This window comes from Eptatretus burgeri, chromosome 12 (genome assembly GCF_056783735.1).
Source record: "Eptatretus burgeri isolate ZD-2024b chromosome 12, Ebu_testis_v1, whole genome shotgun sequence".
NCBI classification, from domain to species: domain Eukaryota; kingdom Metazoa; phylum Chordata; class Myxini; order Myxiniformes; family Myxinidae; genus Eptatretus; species Eptatretus burgeri.
Window position 1 is genome coordinate 8,959,334 of NC_140972.1, and position 18,994 is coordinate 8,978,327.

At 37.5% G+C, this 18,994-nt stretch overlaps 2 protein-coding genes across 4 annotated transcripts in view; one reads left to right on the top strand and one right to left on the bottom strand.

The window, feature by feature from the left end:
* The window catches only part of GTPBP8 (GTP binding protein 8), a 54,791-nt gene extending 37,703 nt beyond the window's left edge, over nt 1-17,088 (bottom strand). For 2 of the 3 annotated variants that reach the window (XM_085849410.1, XM_085849408.1), the window contains exons 1-5: nt 16,858-17,088; nt 15,391-15,508; nt 15,182-15,234; nt 1,667-2,016; nt 1,165-1,263 (exon numbers count right to left, since the gene is read on the bottom strand). In XM_085849410.1, the coding sequence (XP_085705536.1) occupies nt 1,165-1,263; nt 1,667-2,011 (444 nt within the window). In that variant the 5' untranslated portion in view covers nt 2,012-2,016; nt 15,182-15,234; nt 15,391-15,508; nt 16,858-17,088. The other variant, XM_085849409.1, reaches the window with a different exon arrangement.
* Nucleotides 17,089-17,254: 166 nt separating this feature from the next.
* The window catches only part of NDUFA2 (NADH:ubiquinone oxidoreductase subunit A2), an 8,701-nt gene continuing 6,961 nt past the window's right edge, over nt 17,255-18,994 (top strand). Inside the window, exon 1 of the mRNA XM_085849411.1 lies at nt 17,255-17,393. Within this exon, the coding sequence (XP_085705537.1) occupies nt 17,287-17,393 (107 nt within the window). The 5' untranslated portion in view covers nt 17,255-17,286. The remainder of the gene's footprint in view (nt 17,394-18,994) is intronic.

Genomic DNA, 18,994 nt, shown 5'->3' on the forward strand with positions numbered 1-18,994 from the left:
CAGCAATGCCAAAACATTACTGAACCTCCTCCGTGTTTGACTGCAGGGAAACTGTTCTTTTCTTTGAAGGCTTCATTTTGTTTTCTGTAAACATAGAGATGATGTGCTTTACCAAAAAGCTCTAATTTGGTCTTATCTGTCCACAGGACATTCACCCAGAAGGATTTTGGCTTGTTCAGGTATGTTTTGGTAAACTCCAGTCAGGCTTTCTTATGTCTCTCTCTCAGCAGTGGGGTCCTCTGGGGTCTCCGACCAGAGACACCCCTTCATTGAGTTGGCGATGGATGGTGCGAGTTCAAACTGTCGTACCTTGTGTCTGAAGGTCAGCTTGAATCTGTTTAGCAGTTGATCGAGGTGCTTTCTCCACCATTCGAACAATCCTTTGCTGCAATCTTCGATCAAGTTTTCTCTTGCTGCCACATCCAGGGAGGTTGGCTACAGAGCCATGGGCCTTGAACTTCCTGATAACATTGCGTGTGGTGGACACAGGAACATCAAGGTCTCTGGAGATGGGCTTGCAAACTTGAGATTGCCATGCTTGGCTACAATCTTGTGTCTGACCTCCTCAGACAATTCTGTTTTTTTTTTTCTTTTCTCCATGCTCATTGTGGTACACACAGTGACAAAAAACAGCAGAATGACTCCTTTTCTCCATTCAAACTGAATGATTTTTATATTGCAGGCACCTGCAACTCACCACAAGTGAGTTCATTTCCAAAGTAAAGGAGACTCATCTGTTTGAAATCTAATTATTTCTAACAACTTCTAAAAAGTGCAAATAATATTGTCTGGGCCATTTTAGGATTTCTTTGTTGAATAAGCTAAGGTTTAGTCGTGTTTCAGATTTTTTTTTTTTGTTTTATTCCACTGCAAACCAAAGAAATACATTTGTGGATACCAAAAGATTTTTTAATTTCAACAAATCTATGGAATAAATGGTGCATTATTTGAAAAAAGTGCAAGGGTGTACATATAGTGTGTGTGTGTGTGTGTGTGTGTGTGTGTGTGTGTGTGTGTGTGTGTGTGTGTGTGTGTGTGTGTGTGTGTGTGTGTGTGTGTGTGTGTGTGTGTGTGTGTGTGTGTGTGTGTGTGTGTGTGTGTGTGTGTGTGTGTACACAAACATACATACATACACAAGCAGACCAGTTGGCATGTATTCTTTACCGGAGTTTTTGAGACACGAACGTAGACATTTGGTGCCAGTGAAAAGATGGCACGGAGGAGAGAGGATTTCCCCACATTGCTCCTCCCCAGGAAACAAACCTGCAAAAATTAAAAAATAATAATTGAAACACGAAACTTACTGAGACTGTGCAGTCTACTTGGTTGCAATATTTTGAGCTTCTCCTTTGATATAATTGTATTTCTCAATATCATTGAGCATTAGGCACTGGATTTAGAGGATTTAGGCTTGGAATTCCCACCCGTAAGCACATATCCCATGATGCTGGGATCCCATATAATGTGTTGAGTTGTGCGTTATCTCATGTCCTTTCACTGCAATTGGTACATGATTCTTCGAAACTGAAAAAAATATATGTGTTTCTGTAAAAATCAGACAATATTGCCATGCCAAGACTCTGGTGGAGGAGAGAATAAGAAAAAGTAATCACACGGACACAAAGAAACCATTAGATTAGACACGAGGGCACAATTGCAATGCTACCTCAGGTACGGTGCTCTTTGGAGCATGATCGATCCGCTCAGCTGAAGAGACATAGGCCATATGAGTCCGGGCACTCCCTGCAGGCTCAACAAACAGTTGTTCAGCCTGTTGCAGCTCGGCTTCACTCGGCACGAAGAGCAGCTTCTTCTGATCTTTTTTGGCTTCGACAGCAAGCATCTCAGTCATATTCTCTTGCAGGGTGTACAAAGGATATAGGTGAGCCAGACGATCTGAGGGAGTTAACTGCAAAGCGTCTGAGAGCTTGTCACCGTGCTCGAGGCCGAGGGTGCGCCAACAAGCCTTCGGCAGAAGTCTGGTCCTCGATGCCAAAACTCGACACCACATGCTGCCTGTTCAACAAACAAAGACAATTATATTGCTCATTTTATCTCAGTGTACTGCACACTGTCAAAGCAAATAATGTCGATTTCACTAGGATTCAATAAATAATTCACTCTGTTGGTTGCATCACTGTGGCATGGCTGTGCAACAAATGCGGGTGTCCCCATAGGTTGGGCAGGAATTTAGAAATTGACCAGGGTGCCAGTAAACAATGGCCCACTCTTTTGAAAGTCATCATGAGATACTGTAACAAACATAAGCCACACCAAAAAAACAATCTATTTTCATTGTCATTCCTTTGCAGTTGAAATCTAATTTTAAAGACGATACAGAACTTTATCATGATCACAAAATCCAAATATACCTTTAAGAGGAACTGCCACAGTAAACCTATTACCTGCTTTTGTATCATCATTATACATTCCTTTCTTTTGAGTAAATCCAGGGTCTGTGTTTGTTCCCGTTGCCATATCAGGAATAAAACCTTCGACAGCCCCCTTTCCCATTTTATTACTAAATGAATATAGTGTAAATTTCATCATTTCAGATGTAGCAGAGACATAATCAACCGCTTCATCTTCTTGTGTTCCAATATACAAACGAACACTATCAAACATTTTTCAGAAGAAATCATTTACGAGTGTAGCGTTTGTGTTATTATCAGCCTTAGTGAATGTATATTTACACAACAAGAAACTTTCGGCTCGATTCAAATAAGTTTGTTGATTATTTATTTCAAAACGTTTTGTTCCATTTGTATTCCAGTCTGTTCCAGTTATTGCATTCACCTTGAAGTAGTCTTCTTTTTTGTAGAGTTTGAGATGACAATGGTATCATCCAAATTATAGATACTATCAATTGCTTCCATACTTGTATTTATTTCTGAAAAAAGATGTTAAAACTTTTGAAACCCTGACCCAAGTATTTGAATTATTTTCTGTCGTTCTTGGGGAGACAACTTAGTTTTGCCTTTCTTAATTTCTATTAATGCTTTCAATTTATGAGATTCCTTTTGGGCATCTTTTATACTCTTTATAGCACCTGCTACATTTCCCACAGCAGAAGCAGTTGAACCAATTAGGTCTTTATGTTAAAGAATAGTTGAACCTATACCCATTAGAGTATCAATTATCCCATCTTCTTTTTTTCTAAATTGATGTCCGACACCCCTTTGTCTCTTAGGTTTATAGTATCCTCTACCAAGATACATACCTTCACCCTAGTAGTATGGGGAAAGGAACATCCCATCCCCTGTAATTATTTTATATTTTCCCAACTCGTGTTTCCTCACAATAACCATCATATTTATTTATTGGAAAACTTCACGTAGGTGAATTCTGATGGATATAATTTCTCCATAACAAGAAATCATGCGATTATCTTGGTCGGTTATCCTAAACTTTACTCTGGAAATGGTTTTTTTTCCGACACAGGTAGATAAACCAGATTTTTGGGTTCCATATTGAATTTATAACCAATTGGGGTTGAGTATGCACTGAATGAAAATATTGTATTTGTTCTTATTCCATAATTATAAGCGCCATCAATCAAATCACAGTGAATTAATACCGAATTTATGCCTGAGGATATTTGAATGACATTATCACTATAAAACGTCCCATTAGTTTCAATCTCTTTTGAGGAGAAACCCAATAACTCTCGAAATGAATTATCAATTGTGAAATCTACCTTGTAGTTATTTTTAAGTTTAATCATTCATTTTGAAGTATGTTTTTGAATATCTATAACAATATTTTTGGGTTCATCACGCTGTTCTTTCATAATGCGAGCAATTTCGGAAGATATTTGAGAAATCTCATATGCTCCGGGTGAAACTGTTATCGTTTTGTATCCACTTCCCAGATTATAACTGAACTTGTCATTTTTCTCGGTGATATTAAACAAGGTATTATAAGTTTCCATGGACAATAAAGAGGCCTCATATTCTTTTGTTGCGCCAAGTTGTAGTGGGTCTGGGAATGAAGATGTGTGGTCGCTTGTGAAATTAAAACTAAGGATTGTGCTTCTCATCTTATTTAATATGGGATAAAATGTCTTTGTATTGACATTTATTAATTATTTTCATGTTCATCAACTGGTCTAAAATGGCTGATGCTTCATTAAATCAATTGTTATTTCCAGCCTTCTTACTACCAAACAGCAATAACAGTCTATTAACTAATTGTGATGGGTCATTTGGAAGAAAACTAACACCTGAACCAAGCCTCCTTAAAGCCTGAATAATGTGTTTCTCCTTCTCATTCTTCCTACTTTTACCAGATAGACTAACCCTATAATTAAGAGAGTCCAGCAGATCAATATATACTCCATCATCCTTATTTTTCATATCCAATGATTTATCAAAATACTTTGATTCATCCCTCACAGTTGAACCTTGTCTTCCATCTTTTGTGAGAAGAAACATTAATCTCGGAGTTAGTTTAACAGGGGGTTGAGCAGAACTCAAGAACCTTAATTCATCATTAAATATCAATCCCTTTTCTTGAACAAGATGAAATATTGCTGGTTGTTCTGTTGGAATGAGTCCTGCTTTGGTTTTTTAATCCGCTGAATATTCATTGTTTTGAAGAGCCTACACAATATAATCAGGGGATTGATTAATCTCTTACAGTTGTTGAAATAATCCATCATCATATTCTAATTCTCCTAAATGCTCTAATTCTTCCTCCGTCATTTGATCAAAATCTTTTAACATTTGAAGTTTTTCGGAGTATATTCTATTATGTGAACTGTGGAAGCATCTATAATTTTTTCTTGGGAAGTTTTCAAAAGTGGTTAAAAAATTTCTCGTTTTCTTTCAAATGCTTCTTCACCCGTTAGTTTCTGTCTGCGTTTCTTCTTTATATCTTCCTGTTGTTTTACAACTTTTGAAACCAACTCTTGATGCTCCTTAAATCTTCTTGCTCTTTCTTTCGCATCCATTTATTTATTGGAAAATATCATTCACTGAATTTTAAAGGTCAACAGGAAAATTTTCCTTTTCTTCATCATTAAAGTAGATGTGTTCAAATAAATCCTTTTCTTTAAATATTTCATCAAATTCTTTTTTAACATGAACACAAGTTGTAATTTCTTCTTCACTAATACTTGTATCTCTGCTTTTCATACGTTTGCGTTGAGTTTCTTCATCAACATCAAAACCGAATGATAAAATCTTAACCCCATTACCACTCAGATGTTTAATAATTTGTCTCATTCCTTCTGGATTCGTTTCTAATATCCCAAGACCCCCAGATTTTAGTTTCTTTAACTCACTCTTACAATGTGAATATTTTGTTGTACTAAGAGAAACCTCCTCAAATATTTGACCTTCATTCCTCAATCGCATATGTTCCTTGACTGAAATATAGTGATAATCTTCACCTTCTACTTCTCCAGGTCTTATTGCTCGAGTTGTTGTTAATACAATACGAACTACATGGTGCTTTTTAAGCAAATTTACAATATTTTCATTTGTACTATTCAAGAACCTTGATTTATGAAAGTTTTTTTCCAGAAGCAGATTTACCAACAAGATTTATAATAATAGTTGTCATTTATATATGTAATTGCTTATAAAATAAAAAAAATATCCCTTTATATCTCATCTTGTTTCGCAACAATATATTTATATTTTTCAGTCGTGTGCTTCATATAATCCCCAAATTCCTTTTTCACTACATAATGTAGAACAATTGTCTCTCCAAAAATTGTTTCCATCTATCGAATTAAACTTAAATAAAATTAAAGTATTAGCATTGTTTCTTATTGAGCGACGAGGGAGTTGAAAGTATGATTGACAAAGATAAATACAATTACAAGAAGAATGTCTCCCTCTTGTGTAGTCGCGATCCATTACCGTTTGGTTTCTCTCATTAACACAATCATCAAAGATAACGAGGTTCTTTTTTGATTTATCCAAATCTTGGAGAGAAGGTATATCATCCGTATCATCACTAAGAATACAAGTTATCGGTTTTGATTTCTTTTTATATCTCTGTGTATCACAAAATAGTTGTATTATATCTTCAATGTTGTAATCATTTAGTTTGTTTTGAAGTTTCAATAAACCGATTATATCTTCTTTTTGAAGACCAGCATTAAAACCTTGTGAGAGTAGTTGATACTCAGGTTGAAAACTCGACTTTGTGAAAATTATTAAATTATCATAATCTAAAAAGTTGGGAGTAAGGAGCATCTTCAAAAGTAAGCAGGTTTTTCCACATCCGCTTGAACCAACTATGAGACATCTTAATGAATTTGGAAGATTTTTATGGTTGTTAAATTTTATCTTATTTTCCCAAATGGGTAAAAAAATCAGTCATTTATAATTTATATATTTGGAAAACAGGTTATTTAATTTTTTTATTGGCTTTTTTGGAAACTCTATGTTTTATCCGAAGTTCAGGTTTTATTTCAAGATAATCCATTACATTATTTATTCAATATCTTGTGTTGATATTTCCCTGAAAATGACAATCGTTAATAATATAAATCATCAATCCACTAAACATGGTCGTCATTTGTTCAGTCTCTTCTCTTGTAAGAAAAGGTGTATTATCACCCTCATACTTTACATTCATTTCTCGAATCAATCTTGTAAAGTAATTCATTTTGGTGTAAATCTCAAAAAATTATATTCCTTTTTATATTTTTTATTATCATTAATTAGAAGATAATCACAGAATATACATTGTTTATAGGTTTTTGACTCTGTTTAATCCAAGTCTTTCACACGCAGGACAATTCTCAAATTTGTCATGTGGAGAATCAGGAAATTCAAGAGGCTCAAAATCTAGTAAACTATTCATATTTATAAAGTAAAACTTTACTTCACATAAAATTCATCTTCGGTATCATCTTCGGTACTTTCATTGGTGCTTTCACAATCATCTATAAAACTACTTTCATAACTATCGTTTGAACACAAACTCTCGGTATCATAACTCTCTTCTGTTCCAACAGAGATACTATCATCACTCTCATAATCTTCAAAATCTTCAGTTGAATAATGACTCATATTTAATTAGTAGAAAAAAAAAATTACCATCAATATCTATATGCTTTTTTTCATTAATAGATTCAACGACTACATTTTTTATATTAAAGGTAATTTTAAAATGATCCTTAACTACTATTGAATGAAATGTCATTTCACCTGATATATTAACATCCTTTATTTCATCAGGATTTACATCTTTAGGGTTGTTGAAAAAATACAAATTTCTCCTTGCATATTACAGATGGTCTTATATTTTCTTTCTAAAGCTTCATCCATGAGGTTTTTCTTTTTTAATACTTTTTCTTGTTTCATTGCTTTTTCTAATTTTAAATATATTGCCAGAAGGAGAGGAGAAACTTTTGTTGGAGCTACTTTAATTGATGTTCTTCCAGATGTACTAAAAGCCCTTCCACTGAAGGAAATTGAAGAACTCATATTATTCACCATAATTGTTTTTATCCAATAGTTATATTTATCTTTATTCAATTTTACATCCTTGACATATTTCTCAGTATCTTTTACAAATGAAGAGATTGATTGAAACTTGTCTTTTGTGTCTTGATACATTGTATTTATTAAGTGAAAAAAGTTGGAGGATAAAATGGTTTTAAGCACAGATTCACTCGTAAATTAAACGGAATTTTCATTAAGAAAATTTTATTTTTAGCAAAGTTTTATTATATAAATATGGTGAATACAACGTACTGCGATGTTTATAATCATGAATATAAATGTTATAAAAAACACCTTCAAACCAGCAAACACACATTCAATCTTTTTCGACAAATATCTCCACTTGACCAAGAAACAAAACATTGTGACAGATGTGATAATGATATTCTTTAAAAAATATTTTTTTTATAATAAACACCTTCAATCACGCAAACACAAGAACAATGAAGAAAGGGAAGGTGCCACTAAATTATCCATTGAAAACACTGATGGGGCATTTAAAGGACATAAAAATTAGATTGTTTCGCTTTCAAGACCCTGGACCATCGTCAAACATTCAAGCTGTTGATATGATTAAACAAATCTGTAAAACATCCATTTGTGATATATGCTGATTTTGAAAGTATCCTTGAAAAGATAGATACTGTTTATCCAAATCCAAATATATCATAAAAAAATAAGTATCAAAAACATACTCCTTGTGGTTTCTGTTATTATATCAAATCATCTGTTGGTGATGAATACAACAAGTTATAACTTTATAGAGGAGAAGATGTCTCAGAGGAGTTTGAAAGACAATTCGAAAAAGACTGCATAAGACTAAGAGAAATAATGGTTAAAACCTATAAACCAATGTCATTATCAAAGGGAGAGAAAAAGGAATTTATAAAGAACAGTATCTGTCATATTTGTGAGGAGAAAATTGAGGGAGAGGTCAAAGTTAGGGATCATTGTCATCTTAGTGGAAAATATAGAGGTCCAGCTCATTCCTATTGTAATCTTAATTACAAGCACCCAAACTTTATTCCTGTCTTTCTTCACAACGCTCACTATGACACATAGTACAGCGGATAAGCACAATAATTGTGCGTTTTATGAGAAAATCATGAATTTTCTGACATAGTTAGTGAATAACATAAGGTTTATTTTCAGATGTGGAGGGAAGTCAGATTTGACCTCTGAGGACCGTGAGAGGTCAAATCCAAGATGGCCACCAGTCCACCGGGTCTAATGTTCAAACGCGCTTAATTTTGGAACCAAACAATGTCGAAAAACATTTAAGGTGTCATTTCCAACTAAATTGGGGATGCCCATTCATTTGATGATACATTTGAGATCGCCAGCATTCAAGGAAATGCATTAAAGTCAAGGTCAAGGTAAAATTGACCAAAAATAAGCAATCAATTGAAATTTGCAAATGAACCCCTAGTGGTGTCTCATATTTGAGATGTCATTTTAAACGAATCTTCAGATGCCCATATATTTGATGTTAATTTACAGGTTGCCAGAAGAGGTCATACATTGAGGTCAAGGTCAAGACTGAAGTATCGCAAGTATGCCGATATCTGAAAATAATCAGGATTAAGTCAAAACAGAAGGCAAAGCTCGCAGCACTGAAGAGTGCCTGTGGTCTCTTTTCCAAGCTGTACATCTGTCAAACACGAGATGAAAACATGGATAATTTCTTCTTCCATGAAAACCATGCAGCCCCACCAACTCTGTCAACTGGAGGAAAAATGTGGATTGGGGTTAAAGTAGATCTACTTCGCTGCCTGGAATCAGTTCTGCTCGAAAACAATAGTGTGCCTGTGGCTGATGCAACAATTCTCGATAGTGCAGCTGTGGTTCAAATGCTAAATCCTGGAACATCAAGAACATTTCAAGAGTATGGAGAAAGAGTGTTTGCACCATACATCTCTGCTAAACTTGAGAAAAGCAGCCGCATTGTCCATGTCTGGGTGTGTACCTACCTGCCAGCCTGAAAGCCTCAACCAGACAGAAGAGGGGAAAGGGCGCCAGGAAAAGCGTGGCTCCTTCTACTGTGATGCCAAAGAAATGGAAGGACTTCCTTCGATGCAATGAGAACAAAACCGAATTGTTTGCTTTCCTGTCACGTGAAGCTGTTCATCTTCCTCTTGCAGAGGGCAAGGAACTGTATGTAACAGATGGAAGTGGAGTCCTCTGCTCTCCTGCTGAGTCATACTTGGCCCGCCTTGCCCCATGTTCGCAAGAGGAGGCAGACACTCGTCTACTAACACTTGTCCAATTGTGGATAGTGAGAAAATCGAAAATTAGTATGAGTGGGAAGATTGATAGTTATCGTGAGCTACATTGATGCGTACTAGTTTGCCGGATAGAAATGATATTTCAAAGGAAGTTGTTATGCAATTTGGTAGAAATATGTGGATATCTAGTGTTAATAGTGTAAAAATGGAAGCGAAGTTTCACTGTTATTGCATAGGTCCAATCCAGTGTCCAAGCTATAATAAATGTATTAGCAAAAGAATGTCCAAAAGTTTTTAACGTAATTTGACATTGACCTTGACCTAAATGCATTTCCTTGAATGCTGGCGATCTCAAACGTATCATCAAATGAATGCGCATCCCCAATTTAGTTGGAAATGACACCTTAAATGTTTTTCTACACTGTTTGGTTCCAAAATTAAGCGCGTTTGAACATTAGACCCGGTGGACTGGTGGCCATCTTGGATTTGACCTCTCACTGTCCCCTCAGAGGTCAAATCTGACTTCCCTCCACATCCGAAAATAAACATAATGGTATGACCTAACTATGCTAGAAATTTCATGCTTTTCTCATAAAATGCACAATTTATTAAAATATGAGAGCTTATCCGCTGTACTAACACATCTATTTATAAATGAACTTTCAAAGACATCTGGAGATGTTTCTGCCATTCCTAACACAGATCAAAAATACATCTCATTCACAAAAACAATTCATACATCCCCCATAACCCATATCAGATTTCTTTACACATGTATACAAGTTTATGGAAAGTCCATTATCTAACTTAGCATCAAATATTAAAAACTTACCGAATCTTAAATCACATTTCTCAAATCAAGAAGAGATTCATCTCTTATCATAAAAGGGAATATATCCATCTGACTCCATCGATTAATTTGAGAAGTTTAAAGAAACACAACTTCCTTCAAGGGAAAGTTTCTATAGCAAGTTAAATAAAACTCATATTTCCGATAGAGATTATACACAAGCTAAAAAGGTTTGGGAGAAGTTTAATATAAAGAATCTTGGAGAATATCATGATTTTATCTTAAAACTGATGTATTGTTATTGTCTGTGTTTGAAACTTTCAGAACAGTCTGTCATAATAAAAATTCTTATGGATTAGACCCCGCTCACTATTACACAGCCCCAGATTTGCCTTGGAATGCCATGTTAAAAATGACAAAACAGAATTTGGAATTAATCAGTGATATAGATATGCTTTCAATGATAGAGAATGATAAAAGAGGACTATCTCAAGTATGTTCCAAGAGATATGCTAAAGCAAAGAACAAATATGTTCCTGATTATAATAAGAACTAGCATAACCCGCACTCTGCACGACATGTTGGGGTGGGTGCGTTTGAGAAAGGAACTGATGCAGAGTATCAGTAGTAATTTTACTTTAATGCAGTAAGTGGAATACGATTTCACTGTTTCAGAACCATTTTATTTACTTTTTTTTTGTACCATGCACCTCATATGGTCTTTGAGATAATGTAAGCCGAATATCACGTTACTCGAGCGCAGAACAAAGTCGAAGATAGCGCAACACCAAACCACAAACTCGGAAATAATATATAAGATGAGGACAACTCTTACCTGATGTATTATGATGCTAACAATTTGTATGGGTGGGCTATGTCTCAATCTTTACCTTCTGGAAAACTTAAATGGGTGAAAGAAAAACATTATGAAAAAGTTTTACAAGACATTGTTGTCTCCTCTCAAAAAGAATTGGATGAAGCTGAAGTTGGATATTATTTTGAGGTTGATTTAAAATATCCAGAAGAATATAAAGACCTAACTTATGCCCCTGATAAAGAAAGTCCAAGAAAAGAATGGTTAAGTGATTACCAACAGTCATTTAATATAAAAAGTCAATCTACAGAAAAACTACTCACTATATTAAATGACAAAGAAAGTTATGTTTTGCATCAAAGGAACTTGAGACAATATTTATCTGCTGGGTTGAGAGTGAGAAAAATTCATAGGATTTTGAAATTTAAACAAAGTCATTGGTTAAAGAAGTATATCGATTTTAATACAAAAAGGAGAACAGAAGCAAAAACAGTTTTGAGAAGGACTTGTATAAATTAATGAATAATGCTGTATTTGGAAAGACTATGGAAAATGTTAGGAATCGCCAAAACATGACTTGCTACATCTTGGAAACAGGCTTCAAAGTTAATTAATAGACCAAGTTTTGAGCGAGTGGAGGTGTTTTCAGAGAACTTTTGTGCTATTCATTTGGAATAAGAGAGTATTGAAATGGATAAACCTATTTATATAGGAATATCAATTCTTGACTTGTCAAAGTGGTTAATCGACTATACTAAAAAGATAGAATATGTTTGTATGTACAGTATGTTTGTTCGTCCTTTATAGGCAGCCAAACCGTTGGATGGAATGAGATGAAACTTGGCATGAGTGATTCTTGGGACATGAGAATGGACATGGGGGGGGTCAAGTTCAAGGTCAAAGGTCACGGGGTCAAGGGGTCAAGGTCACCGGGTAACTTCAATTTCTCAATTTCATCTGATCGAGATGGGACCAACGCCATTCGACATATAATCAAAATTAAATGACAGTTGATTGGCGACATTCACTTCTGACTTCCGGTTTTCGAGTTATGACGTCATAAATTGACTAAAACGTCAATTTTTCATGTTTGTTTGTCCTTTATAGACGGCCAAACCGTTGGATAGAATGTGATGAAACTTGGCATATGTGATCCTTGGGAACGGACATAAGGGGATCAAGGTCAAGGTCAAAGGTCACGGGGTCAAGGTCAACGGATAACGTCAATTTCTCAATTTCATCAGATCAAGACGGGACCAACGCCATTCAACAGATAACTGTACCCGCCCATGGGCGGGTACTTTGCTAGTGTATGACTATTACTATAATAATTTAAAATCAAAGTGTAAGGATAATGTGTCATTGTTATATATGGATACAGATAGTTTTATATTAGAAATTAAGACAAGTGATGTATATGAGGATATGATTGATAATATGGATATATATATATATATATATATATATATATATATATATATATATATATATATATATATATATATATATATATATATATATATATATGATACAAGTAATTATAAGTCAGGTGATGTGTTGTTTTCATCAAAGAATAAAAAGGTTATTGGTAAGTTGAAAGATGAACAAGTCTGGAGACGGCGATGGTTCACGAGCAATGTACACGGTTCGCCTTTTTTATTTTTTGACCTTCGAGGAGACGCCACGGGCAAACTGGCGGGAATCGGGAAAAACGTAAATGATGAAAGTTGTAGTACTCGAAGAGCACTACTTGCATACCAACTTTCATTCGAAACAGTTGAAAACCCTAGGGGCTCGATGCCCAAATTATTGATTTTTTTTGACATTTTCTAAGTTCGTGACCTTGTGACCTTGACCTTGGGACGAAAATGAAAAAAAATCGAGCTCCGTGGAGCTATGCAGGTGCCATTGGGCTAACCAAATTCCGAAACCCCTGCCAGATTTGACAAACCCCCTCGGAGAAGATGTAACTTGAAATCGGTTACCCCCTAAAAACACATGTTTTTTTTGGCGTGGCTCCACCCATAATGGGCGCAGCACGCCCATTCTCAGGAAAACACAACTAGATCATGATATAAACCTCCCACCCAAATTTCATCAGGATCGGATCAAAACCCACAGAGCTATGCTCGGGACAGACAGACAGACAGACAGACAGACACACACCCATAACGAATATAGTGATCACTTACTGACTCGTGAACCAATAAGTTGGAGGATGTAGGAAAAAAATTAATATCCTTGAATGGACTGAAAACTTTGATGGTTATCAATTGAACAATGGAAAAACAATTTACTACAATCTCAAAATTATATGTGGCTCAGGAGGTGGTCAAACAAGAGCATGAAGAGAAGTTTATCATTTCATTTCTGCTCAACAAAGACACTTAAACCAAGAACCAAGTTCCAAGTTATTATTTGTGAATATACTCGATGGAAATGAATGTTATAAGAAAATTAAGTTATTCCCTAAAGTAGAACATGGACAAATATTTGTTGGTTCGCTCTTTGAGTGGAATGAAAATATGAAAGGGAAGAAGTGCTTTAATCAGTAAGTCTCAATCTTTCATAGTTTCAATTTCACATTTGCTTGTATGGGAGGGAAGGGGGTAGGTGGGGAGAAAAATCAGTGTCCTATTTTGGGCTTTTGGTGTTTGGGTCAGAAAGTTTTTCCCTTTCCCCCCATTCATTTGAATGGAAGTCCCAGAAACCCCATAAATCATCGACTCCCAGCATCAGTGCCCAACCTCACTAATGCTCTTGCGGCTGAATGGAAGCAAATCCCCATAAGCAGCAATGTTCTGACATCTCGTGGAAAGCCTTCCCAGAAGAATAGAGGCTGCTATAGCAGTAAAGGGGGACCAACTCCGTATTAATGCCCATGATTTTGGAATGAGGTGTTGGACGAACAGGTGTCCACATGCTTTTGGCCAGGTGGTGCATATATTTGCAGAAGTAAACCGATTATCTCCACCAATTCAAAGAAAGGACATAAAAGCAATGAAAGTGGGGGCATTGGATTCTGATTTTACCAAGCCTTCAGATCCGTCATTTCAATGCTCTGGAAGCAAAACAAGAGGGATGAAAAAAAAAAGTGCAGAAACATTAGATGATGTGAAACAGGAAAACTGACTCTTATTTTAACCCTTTTTCTGTGATGATCCAGGAATTTGTTCAGGGTGCCAACAATAACTCGCCAACTCTTTGTAGAAGAAATACATACACCATGGGATCATCAATGTCCACTTATGACCAGTGCTAGCAGATGGGTCCTTGGGCTTAACGTCCTTCGATGGGACAGCGTACACATTGAAGCATCGCTCGACATGCGAAACATCAGGATGGTAGTTTCTAGCCGGGTCGAGATTTGAATCCAGAGGCGAGCGTGCAAACTCTCAGTTGAGCGATCCTACCAGGCTCACGGAAGAACGACATGACAGAAGGTGATGGGATAACAGTGACGGAGTTGTAGGAAAACAGGCAGATAAAGACACACAAATAAACTACAGTATGAAGAGAAAGCCATAGAAGACGCTGTGGGAGGTAAGCCAGTGCAGAAAAACTTGGGCGTGGATATATGGGAAACCATGAGGTGGTGATGGATTCTGCAGTCTTACAGAACTGGAGGGAGGAGCATGAGACAAGCACACAGAGTTGGTTCCACAGATGAAACTAGAAGGGCACTCGGTAGAGCGCATACCTCCGCCACATAATGCCTGATCCATGAGAACATATTCGGCCCAAAGTATTTTTGAAATATCATGCTATATATCATTTTTGGCCCCATCTCTCAAGGGTGAAGAATCACTTTAAAAATTAAATAATTCTCGTATACAGATTCGAATTCAGATCAACACCAAAATTGAATCAATTTGTCGTGGTCACATACCTAGCCTGCCCACCAAATTTCATCTGGATCCGTCCACGACTTTTTGAGATATCCTGCAAACAAACAAACAAGAAGAAGACGTTGTGTAGAGCACGACACTTGCAAAATCCTCAAAAATAATTTGTGGTTGAATTCAATGACCAAGTATGCAACTCCTCTTCAAATTTCAAGTCAATCAGATGAAAATTGAGGATTTTAGAAATACCAACCTCAGTTGATGACCTTTGGCCGATGTTGACCTTTTGACCTCAAATACAATAGGCTTCTTCCTTATGACAAACTCTACCATGTGGTGAAGCTTCGTGAAGATCGTTTTCAAATTGTGACCTGTCGGCGACAAAGAGGCAAACAGACAAGTACAGACAGACAGAATAACAAAATCGACTCAAAAACGAAAATCCGACGGCGCTCACTTACACTTCCTCACTCATCGGCGGTCTGTCGGCGACTGACAGCTTCTGTCGGCGGGAAAATATTCACGCATATGGATTAGGATCGCCTACATACGTGCACCAAACCACGCCTCCCTAGCTTCATTTGTTTACGCACGAAAAATTAAGGTTGGACACTTTTTGAACACACCTCGTATACGTTATGTCTAACATCCCATTATGTATTTTCTGAAGTGTCACCGAGTTATCTCCAGCACCCTGAACAAATTACAAATTTGAATCACCTTGGTTTGCTAGTTCGTGAGATTTGTGACGAGAACATTCCCCGGCCACCGACCTCACTTCGTGGGAATACCTGTCTGGCCCATCAGTGTTGTCGAGAATCTCTCGTGAAGACTAACAGTGAGTTCCACATATCTTTCGTCTCTCTTGAGATCGTTTTCATATATTCATTGCAAAGGTACAGTTGGTTTTTACGGCCACAAACCAGATCCTATTTCCCTGAAATGAACAAGTTGTGGAGACGGAGACTGCGTTTTCCACAACAGGTTGCAGCCGAGTAAGGACATCCCAAGTTGACCTCAACCATTGAAGTCCCTGCTAAGGTGATAGTTCCAGGATTTTGATCGAACTCGGTCTCTCATATTGAAAAACTGGTACTTGCTTCGCAGGTGTTCGTGGAACTTACTCTTGGTTCATGGTTCGATGAAGCATGGATGTTGTGCAAGGTCTTCCTGCAGGACACGTACTTCTGTTCTTTTACCAGAGACTATTGAGGTGCCTGTGCAATGCGTGGATGGGGGCCCAACATCTCAAAAAAAAAAAAAAATGTTTTGAGAAATTTATGAAACCTCCCACTCACCTTAGGACACCTGCCGGGACCACAAAAGGTTCCACAAAAGGTTTGGCGGTGCAAGCCCCAAAACTGAGGGTGTAGTTTGGGGACAGACAGACAGACAGACAGACAGACAGACAGACAGACACTCCTGCTTTGTAATCTCGATTAATGGTGCTGCACACTGTGAGGACATTCGAGGAAGGAGGGCCGCCACACTTCCCATCTTGCCATGGACCGCATTGGAATTGCCAACGTGGCCAAGGTCACTTTGCGTCCCCGAGCTGCAGCGCCCCCTGCTGGCACTTTCTCAGAGCGGAAGTTTCTTGCCAAGCGCGAGCCGGCGGAAATCGAACCCAAAAACCTGCAGCTCGATGACGAGCAAGGTCCTTCCTCACCACACCACCCATGTTAATATTGCGAGTATTAAACACATAAATACCCCTTACGGGGAGGGTAGGCCGCTGTGCGCCGACATCTGAGGAAAATCTGAGGAAAATTCTGAGGAAAAAAAAATAAGTGGAGCAGATACGGCACGAGCACGATGGTCCAAATGGCCTTTACGTGCGCGAGACTTCCCTTGTAAATGAACAAGAGTCCATAATATTAACACCGTCACGTGCGAGGTATGTCGTCACGAAGCTCGACATCATGACGTCACACCATGACGGCGGCCCTTGAGGGCTGCGGCTAAAAACCAGGGATCCATCCTCGAGGCGAATAATTATTAACAAAATACAGGTCCGTCATATTCAACCTTCGACATTATCGGCGCCGAGGATTTCATGAAATAAATTTAAATTTTAAACCAACACCAACTACCGGACGTGAGACTAAAAAAAGAAGAAGAGAGAAGGAAGCAGCAGCTTGTGATCGTCATGGCAGCCGCGCTCATTCAGCGTTCATTTACCTCAGCGATTTCTCAGCACGTTCGAGAACTTCGCTTTCACCTTTGTCAGACGGCCCCCTCGAGTCGTGGAGTCCGGTATGTATCCCGGGGTGGGGGGGACTCGGAACCACAGCTCGCGCACGCTTCGTCCTTGTGGAGGGACAGTCGGAAGTGCTCAGTAGTTGTTGTTGTTGTTGTTTGTTATTTTATGTCACTTGATAAAATTGAAGTGAAACTTCTGTTTCAACAACCTTTTCGCTTATTTCACGCTGAATGAATGAACAACAACAAATAAAAGATTAATATAAAAATAAATGCCTGATGCTCATTCACGATGACATCATCTATTTATTACGTAAGCAAATTATTGTTTAAAAAAAAAAAAATTCGGACTTGCGATCCCTTCCAAGTCTTTCCCTTCTCTATCTCCACATTCCGCTCGCGACCTTCCTTTCTCCCTTCCTTTCTCTATATCGTTCCGCCGCCTTGAGTACGTAATAAATAGATGTCTCTTAAAAAAAAAAACCCCACAAATTCGCCTCCATGGATGCACAATCTCCTTGACAAAATGTTCTTTCCTTTTCTCACCATTGTAGGGGAGAGTGGGGCAAGATGGTCCCTTTTTTTTTTGGTTTTGTCCGTTTTGCCATCGGATGATTTTTCCAGCCAAACACCGTTCAATTGCCATTCATTAGTCCATCTATGGCCCCAAGTAATTGCCTAATTTCGAGAATATTCGAGATCATTGAATGTCTATAAAAAGGTAATTCAAAATTTGTGGTCGAAATGCTCAACTTGCCCCACCCCTGGGGCAAGTCGGTCACCACTATGGGGAAAGATGATCATGGTCCTAAGGAAACATGAGGACAGTCTAAACTAGAGGGGGAGCACTCGGGAGAGTGCAAAACCTCCGCCGCCAATACTGCTGGGTCACTCAAGTGAACCTAAGATCTTATTCATTAAATATGATGTCAACAGTGCTGACAGAGTTATAGTTCTTTTCTCCAACATTTTTTTTGGGGAGGGGGGAGGGGGGGTTGGAAATCACTTAAAACATGTAAAAATGCCAAAAAAAAAAAAATTCTCTATTTTTTTGGGGGGGGGTTGGAAATCACTTAAAATATGTAGAAATGCAAAAAAAAAAATTTCTCCAACAATTTTTTGGGGGTTGGAAATCACTTAAAACATGAAGAAATGCAAAAAAGAAATTCTCTATTTTTTTGGGGGGGGGGTAACAATTTTTTTTGGGGGGGGGGTTGGAAATCACTTAAAACATGTAGAAATGCAAAAAAAAAAAATTCTCTAACAATTATTTTTTTGGGGGGGGGGGACCAAGTCCAAAATTTAATAGCATGATCCTTGGACCATACCTAACCGCCCCCCCCCCCACCAAGTTTTGTCGAAATCCGTCGAGGAGTTTTTCCTTAATACTGTTCACAAACAAACAAACACACAAACAGAAAGGGGTGAAAACAGTAACCTCCATCCATCTTCGAAGATGGCGGAGGTTAATAAGCGATGTGTTCGAATTTTAATGAACAGAAAATAATTCTTCATTCATATATATCCATCTGGGATACCAACATAATATTTCCAAAACATTGTCCCAAAGACAACCTAATACGAAAGTCCATTTTCATGTCATTTATCTTTGTGTTCCAGTCTTAATGTCTAAATTCGCAACTCCCACTGACTGA